The 8315-nt window shown below is 25.5% G+C and overlaps 4 protein-coding genes across 4 annotated transcripts; 1 reads left to right on the top strand and 3 right to left on the bottom strand.

The window, feature by feature from the left end:
* Positions 1-1583, bottom strand: Phum_PHUM165690 (Hydroxyacid oxidase, putative; the record flags this gene model as incomplete). Its single annotated transcript, XM_002424921.1, has 6 exons — positions 1-276; positions 374-506; positions 677-940; positions 1002-1122; positions 1189-1340; positions 1444-1583. The coding sequence occupies 6 exons, from the start codon at positions 1581-1583 to the stop codon at positions 1-3; spliced, it is 1086 nt and encodes a 361-aa protein (XP_002424966.1).
* Positions 1584-1859: 276 nt separating this feature from the next.
* Phum_PHUM165700 (uncharacterized protein) lies at positions 1860-3544 on the bottom strand (the record flags this gene model as incomplete). Its single annotated transcript, XM_002424922.1, has 5 exons — positions 1860-1900; positions 2371-2601; positions 2697-2981; positions 3078-3228; positions 3299-3544. The coding sequence occupies 5 exons, from the start codon at positions 3542-3544 to the stop codon at positions 1860-1862; spliced, it is 954 nt and encodes a 317-aa protein (XP_002424967.1).
* Positions 3545-3824: 280 nt separating this feature from the next.
* Phum_PHUM165710 (uncharacterized protein) lies at positions 3825-5838 on the top strand (the record flags this gene model as incomplete). Its single annotated transcript, XM_002424923.1, has 8 exons — positions 3825-3924; positions 3993-4191; positions 4281-4318; positions 4340-4617; positions 4763-4843; positions 5012-5253; positions 5406-5564; positions 5649-5838. The coding sequence occupies 8 exons, from the start codon at positions 3825-3827 to the stop codon at positions 5836-5838; spliced, it is 1287 nt and encodes a 428-aa protein (XP_002424968.1).
* A 716-nt stretch (positions 5839-6554) lies between these two features.
* Phum_PHUM165720 (restnal homeobox protein Rx1, putative) lies at positions 6555-8126 on the bottom strand (the record flags this gene model as incomplete). Its single annotated transcript, XM_002424924.1, has 4 exons — positions 6555-7255; positions 7355-7554; positions 7639-7930; positions 8012-8126. 4 exons carry the CDS (start codon positions 8124-8126, stop codon positions 6555-6557), a joined length of 1308 nt encoding a protein of 435 aa, XP_002424969.1.
* Between the last annotated feature and the right edge of the window lie 189 nt (positions 8127-8315).

Below are 8315 nucleotides of genomic sequence, written 5' to 3' on the forward strand. Positions count from 1 at the left end.
TCAGTGCCATAATGGAATAGAATTTGGTGAAGTAAATTTTGTCTTTCCTGTAAGACACATTGTATTATCTAATTCATTTCTTAAAATTTCTAAAACATTTGTCACTCCTGATTCTCCATCACATGTCAAACCCCAAAGTACAGAACGACCTATGAAAACCATTTTAGCTCCAAGTGCTAATGCAATAAATATATCTGTACCTTTGGTTATACCTCCATCAATATAAATATCACATTGTCCATTAACAACTTTTGATATTTCAGGTAAAGCTTCTATCTGGAAATGTATAATTTTATTATTATTATTTTGTAATTCTCATCGTTTTTAATACACATTGCATTGCTCACTGTTATAAGAAAAGAAATGTAATTACAGGAGATGGTACTAGATCAACTTGTCTTGCTCCATGATTTGATACAAAAATTGCAGAAATTCCTAATGAAACGGCCATTTCAGCATCTTCTGATGTTAAAATACCCTTGAGAATTATTGGGAGAGATGTCACACTATCAGTAAAAAATTTTAAAATGAATGAAAAAAAAAAAAATTATGAATTTTAATTGCTTTCAAACTACAAATCTAATTTTTCCAGTGGAAAATATTATTTAATGTTGTAAAAAACAAGTTTGAAACAGATGATGATAATTTTAAGAGAAAACTTTGTAAAAAATTTAACCTTTTTAGCCATTTAATATGATCCCAAGTCAATGATTGATCAAACAATTCATTCACATATTCGTTTAAACCGCTTCCTTTTTTAGCTTGATTAATACTGTTGGCTTTAAGACCAGTAAAATTTGCCATTTTTAAATGTGGTGGCAATTTAAATTTGTTTCTAGAATCTGCATGTCTGATTCCAAATATTGGAGCATCAATAGTTAAAACCAATGCTTTAAAATTGTTTTTTTCCGCTCTTCTTATTAGATCTACTGTTGACATTCTGTAATTCAATTTCCTTTTTTATATTTTTATACCATTAAAAAATTTAAACAAATTTTTACCTGTCTTTATATATGTATAATTGAAACCACTTTTCAGTTTCAGGTGCACCTTCAGCTACTTCTTCTATACTGCTTGTACTTATTGTAGATAGAATAAAAATAGTACCTGCTTTACCAGCAGCTAAAAAAATCAATAAAATTTAAATTAAAATATAATGTGAGAAGATAATGCCAAAAAATACGTTACCTTTTGCACTGGCAACTTCTCCCAGATGATGTGCCATCTTTTGCATAGCTGTTGGGGAAATACCTAATGGCATGGAAACTTTTGTTCCTAATACGGTAGCCGACAAATCTCTTTTACTAACATCCCTTAAAAACCTTGGACGAATTCTATAACTAAATATTGATGTATTGTCATAAAAAAAATAAATAAATAAGTAGTGTTATGTAAAAATTTAAATAATAATGATACCATTATCATGTTATTGTGTGACCTTACTTAGCAAAAGAAGATCGGTTTAAACGTAATGAAATTTCTTCGCCAGCTCCTGAAGAATAATAATCTAAAGCATATTTGGGTAAAATAGTTTTTGCATGGTCTTCATAGTCTTTTACGCTAACAAGCCTTCGTACATTCATTTTAAAATATTTTAATCGTTGAAAACTATTTAATCAATGTTATTAAGTATAAATCACAATCAAACTGAAATTTTTCTTATCAATAATAAATTATCAAAAACAATCAGGACCGTAACTAAAAAAAATATTCGTTTCAATTTCAAATTTTTACTAAGTAAATAATCAAAAAAATTTAATAAATGATAACCTTTTACTTGAAAAAAGCAATGGCTATGAATGTATGTTTCAAACAAATTAATTTGTTCTATAATAATAGAAATAAATTTTTCAAAAAGATTAAAATTGTAAAGATTCCCCTATAGAAGTTACATAATTTTCTGTGAGTGAAAAAAAAAAAAATTGTTCTCTAAAATCATTTTGATTAAAATAAATAAATTTAACAAAACGCATTTTAAAAAAATAAAACTTTTTTTTTTATTCCATAACAAATATAAATAATAAATATATGATTAACGTTTTCTTTAAAAAAATTATTTTCTTGATTATATAAATATATATACATATATAAATAATTTACAAATTAACTGTAAACAATTATTAAAATACTTTTCTTCCTTTATGCCTGATTTTAAAATCATTTTCCATTCGAAAAGTTAACTTTATGCTTTATAGTATTAAAAACTTTGTGCAGCTGATACAATCAGCAAAACTTATAAAAAATCAAATGATTCACGTTTTTTATGCTCACAAAAAAAAAAAAGATGATTAAAAAAAATTTTTTTAAAATATAAATAGTTTTGAAATGATTTTTTTTACTTCAATAATAACTTTAAATTATCTGTGCAACTCATATCATGAGTCATGTCGTTTTTGTCTTTTCTAACATCTCCAATTACGAGTGGACTTCCATATTGCTGCCACAGTTCAGCAGCTTTGTTCGCTATAACTTCTGATGTTTCTTCCGAAATATTTTTAAGTTCTTCCAAAAAAAATTCAATCGAATCAGAATTCAATAAATTTCTTCTAAATGTCATTAATATAACAACAATCAGAAATGCTAAAATTTTAAAACTACCACCTGTAATAAAAACAAATTTCCATAAATTCATTTTATTAAAATAAATATAAAATATTTGATTTGTGGAACAAAAAATGTTGCAAGCAATGTTTTACCGACTACTTTATCCCAAATTTTAATCAGAGCAGCATCGTGTAGAGCTCCAGCAAATAAGCAAACAAACCACTGCCTTAGGCAAAGTTTATCAAAACCTTCTATTTCATTTAAATGCCTGTGCAAAGTTTTATCTTCCTTTTCTAATAGTAATTTAGCTGCTTCTACAATATTCGGAATACTTTCATAAAAATGAATGACAGTATTATAGAAACCTTTTGATAACCAATATATATCTACATCATTAGTAAAAATATTTAATAAACATTGTGAAATTTTCATCAATCCTGTAAAAAAAAAAAAAAATTTTTTTATGAATTAAAATAGATTCAGTTAGTTATTTATAATCATAAAGCCTTTAGTAATTTTTTAATTTTACAAACCTTTCAGCACTTCATCATCCATTTGCATTTGCATGTTAAGTTTTAACTGTCCGGTTTCCAATAACCACATATATAAAAACAAATGAGATTTTGGAGTGTCATTCGTGATAACATTCATAACTTTTAAAGCATGAAAAAGTTCTTCGTAAACCTAAAAAACACGAAACAATTTTTAAAAAAGAATAAAGTTAATAATTAAAAATCAGAAATCAAGTTCTTACTTCAGTTCTTTGTTTTATAACAAAATCAAGATTATTTGAATACCTAGGAGTAACATTCAAGAGTAGTTTCCATAATGAATTTCTGTAAGCGCAAGGAACAGTAAATCTCAAACAAAATTGTTTAAGTTTAACTTTATCTAAAGGTTTTTCCTTAAGTAATATTTCTAATGATTTTTTTTCTTCAACACTTCTGAACCCTACTTTTTCATAATACGACGATCTAAAGTTTCTTTCATCGGACGCCATTTTAGTTGTTCAGTTACAATACAATGTCGGTTTCCTTATTAAACTTATCCTTAACAAAAACTTTAAAATTTTATATTTAAACAAAAACAAAAAGTTTTATATTTTTTTTTTACTGCACTGTTTATTAAAATAATGTTTCATTAAATATATATTAATTAATTTGACTAAGCTATAACTTAAATTTCATTCAAATTTTTTAAAAAAATTGTTTTTTTTTGTTTGAGAGTTAAATTTTAAAAAAAAAAAAGTTAAAATAATGATTGTGGCATAGCTATGAAAAATGAAAAGTAGTAAAAATATTAGAAATTTAAAATGCTCTTTAACGAGTAGTATATTTTCAAAATTTTCAGTTACACCTTTTTTGAAAATTCACTCTGACGGTAATGTTTTGACCAATATTTATGAAAAATATAGCTTTCCATAAAATTTTAAGGTTAATTTTTTTCAGAAGTCTACAGAAATTCAATATCTAGACAATATTTAAGTGATAATACAGCACAAAAAGATTTACTTAAGAGTAATATTTATTATAAATTAGCTAACCTTTATAAAGGTGAAAGAAAAAAATATGAAATATTTCTTTTGAATGAATTACTCGGCGAATGTGGATTTAACAAGGCGGTATTTTTATTGGAAGATAAATTAAAGTAAGCAAAAGAATTTAAAATTTGATTCAAACAACTCTCTAATGTAAACCTTAAAAAAAAAAAAAAAAAAAAAAAAAATTTTGTTTCAGATATAAAATTCTTAATTCAGATATTAAAATTTTAAAAAGTAATAATTTTTTAAATGAAGGAGTAAGTATCGCAGACAAATTAATGTCTATAATTGAACCTTTTCCCAATGAATCAATCTGTTTAAACCATATTAATAAAAACAGGACATTAACTGTGGATAAAATTAGAAATACAATTGAAAGACATTTTTTAGCATGGAAATTGAATGTAGATTATCGAATGATAAACAAATGTTTTAGTTCATATTCACTTCTATTACTGAAAGGTAGAAGTCTAAATACTTTAAAGCAAAATGTTGATGCTATAAATACAGAAAACAGTACAAAACTTGAAGATGTAGGTTAATTTTATTTTATTCATATTATTTTTTATAATTAAAAACTTTTAAAAATTCAAAAATTTTTTATTGTAGGTACACATCAAAACTTATTTATTGTTCTCGAAACCTTTCAATATGGAATTTTATAAAAATTTTGATAAGGAATTATTTGAAACATGGGTTGATATGTCATTTGTAAAAAATATATTTTTATCAGTTCCTTTCCCTGTTGCAAATACAATAGTAAATTTTTTACAAGTATGTATTGAGAAATTTATAAAAAATAAATTCATTATGTAATGCTATTATACTGCGATTGAATTTCATGTTTGAAATTGAACATATATGTGAAATGTTGTGTTTAAAAAACAATTTTTAACAAACTTATTTTCCATCTGAAATTATTTTTAGAGTTTGGATTTTACTAATGAACAAATAAAAGCTGGTGTGCCTTATTTTAAAAGAGGATTAAAACGTTTTTTTTCAACAGTACTTTTTTTACATTCTCATCCTACTCTTAGTAATTTTAAAAGTCATGAAAAATTTTTAAAGTTGGTTGAAATGCCTGAATCAATATTAAATCTTTCAAATCAAGATGCTGAACAGGAAATATTAGAATATCTCAATTCAGGAAATACATATTATTCACCTAGGTATGTAAATTTATAATATAAATTTTAGTTTTGATTTGTTTGTTGGAAATTTTCGAGACTTTTAAAACAAAAATTACAAATTGTTTAAAATATATTTAAATTTTTTTTTTCAGGAGAATCTTATTATATGATTTATTCTTTTTATTGCGTAGAAAATTAGGGATTTCAGAAAAAACATTTTCATTTTTAACAAGACATCCTAGATTATCAATGTCTTCATTTCCTACAATTATTGACACATTAGATTACCTGAAAACTGAATACAGCGAAGATGAAATTATTGAGGCTTTATTTATTGTGCTTTATCCAAAGTAAAGAACATTTTATTCATATAAATTTTTTTTTTTTTTTTATTGCAGCAATATTTATAAATATAAAAAAACAATTTTTTCCAGACACAGTATTATCGATTGCATTAATAGAATAAAAGAAAATGAAGAACATGTTAAAAATTTAAATGATTTCGAAGAAACAAATTTATTTCAATGTGGAACAAAATCGAAAAATAAAATTCTTCAATTATGTTTGTACTATTTAGAAAAACCTCATAATTTTTCCGGCGATGGTATAAATGATAATCACTAGTAGTTTTTTAATATTTTTTATATAGTGTATTTTTAAAGTTTTTTTTAATAAAAAAAAAAAAAAAAAAAAAATCAAAACATTTTGGTTATTTCATTAGTATAAAAAATGGCCAAGTTTTCAAAAATTAAAAATTTAAACTTCTTTTATTAAAGGGACAAAAAAAAGTCAAAAAATTAAATATTATGTATATTTAATTAATTTCACTCTTACTTACACTATTTATAAATTAATACAAATTTATAGGTATTAAATAATAATAATAATAAGGCACAAGGAATACCATCCATCTACATGTTAATTTTTTTCTTATGCTTAATACGTATAAAACTAGAAATACACACACACGCACCCACGCACAAAAACACGTGTATATACATATATACATATTTTTAATTAATAATAATTAAATAAACGTTATTAATTTTAGAAAGAAAAAAAAAAAAGTACGTATTTTTTATAGGAAATCTGTCTGTGTGATTATTTATATGTTAATAAGTACAAAAAAAAAAATTTTTTTCACGAATTTATGCACTAAATATTTCCTTTTTCATATAATTTTTATTAATTCTAATTAAAAATAAGAAAGCAAATAATAACTTTTTATTTTTTATTTTATACAGCGAAAAAAAAAAACAAAAGAACAACTCAACGGTTATAAATTTTAAAGTCTTTCGAAATTAGGTGTTTAAAAAATTTTTACACCTAAATTTTTGTAGTCAATTCATAAAAGGAGGAAGGGGGCCATTTTGTTGATAACCGTTATTACCATTTTCTTGTTTTATTCCCGTTCCAATATCTTTACCGACAGTTCTATAATTATTTTTTTCTACCCAATTCACTGGACTTTCTTCTTTTTGTATTCTAAAACCCACGAGTTTATCTTCCCGAAATTGAATTCCCGAATTTATGGTTTTATCCTGATCGAATGTGTGCATGTCACCCTCGTGATTCATTTGTTCGTGATTAACCTGTTGATATTCTTCCATTTTATCCCTATTTTCTATGTACATGGATTTATCCGAATTATGTATTATTTCGTGTGTCGTCATCATCGGAGGAGATTGATTTGTGGGTAGTATGGATGAAGAATTAACAGTATTTGTGAGTACCGTAGACAGGGGAGGAGATTCGTGATCCAAATATTCATGATGAGTTCTGAACAAATTCGAATCGTGAATATTTAAATAATTTTCCGTTTTATTAGCCAGGAAAGTATAGGTGGAATTTTGAGCAGAATATGAATTAGTAGCCGGTGGATAATTAGTCGAAGTTAATAAATTTAAATGGGGTCCCAAATCGGAATATGGAGAATTGTAAGACCAAGAATCAGGAGTTGAAGAATTTGGACTAGCATTAAAAGGACTTAAAGTATTATTAAGTGATGCAAAAGTAGATGGCAAAGCTGCATTCGTTGTGCCTAAAAAAGAAAAATAAATAAATAAAAACACGTTTTCCTTCCCCTCCCTCTCCCTCCTCCCCCTACTTATATGATAAGAAAAAATTATCATTTGCTCACTAGTATTTAATGTGTAACCGGTTTTCCTTGGAGGTTCTCTTTTTCTCCATTTGGCTCTTCGATTTTGAAACCAAACCTGAACTCTCGATTCAGATAAATTTAATTTTAATGCTAATTCTTCCCTTGCAAATACATCGGGATAAGGTGCTCTTTCGAAAGCTCTTTCCAATTCTTCCAGTTGATATGCAGTAAAAGTAGTTCTGGATATTAAATTAATAAAATTCTATATTAACTGACAAAACGCAAATTGCAAAAAAAAAAAAAAGAGAAAAACATTATTATACCTTGTTTTCTTTTTTTTAACTCCTCCCGTTTCATTTTTTTTATTTTTCGTATCCGTTTTTTTATTAGAATTTTGATTAGATAAATTAGAATTTGTATTTACAGGTTCATCAGGTTTTCTCCTCGAAAGTGTATTATTATCTGTCGGCATTTGTGAAGTCTCATACGAAGTATTGAGATCGTGTGAATGGATATGAGAATTATGTTGAATTTGTTGATGATGATGATTACAATTATTATTATCCACCATTTTTCCCGTGCTCGGCATTGTCGCGGTTATTGTCGTAGGCACACCTTTCATATATTTTTATTTATTTATTTATTTATTTCGAAAATCCCCCCAAAAAAAAAAAAAATAAAAAATTGATAACTTACCCAACAGCATATCCGAATGTTGTAGCCCGAGCATGACGTGGATGCTGTGAACGTTTCCTCTGTTATCCTGAGGTGATTTCGCACCTAATAAATTACTAGTTCCAGGTACACCCATTCCAGAAAAATCCGAAAATAAAGGATCGTCAAACGGACCGCCATCCATATTTATTAATATTATTATTTAAAATTTTATTTCATCCTGAGTTAAAAAAAAAAAAAAAAAATTAATTTAAAATTACTCCCCGTGCAAACAAATCCCATTTCATTCATAACAAAAATTATAATTTAAACAAAAAAAAAAAAA

This window comes from Pediculus humanus, genomic scaffold (assembly GCF_000006295.1).
Source record: "Pediculus humanus corporis 1103172107513 genomic scaffold, whole genome shotgun sequence".
Taxonomy (NCBI): Eukaryota; Metazoa; Arthropoda; class Insecta; order Psocodea; family Pediculidae; genus Pediculus; species Pediculus humanus.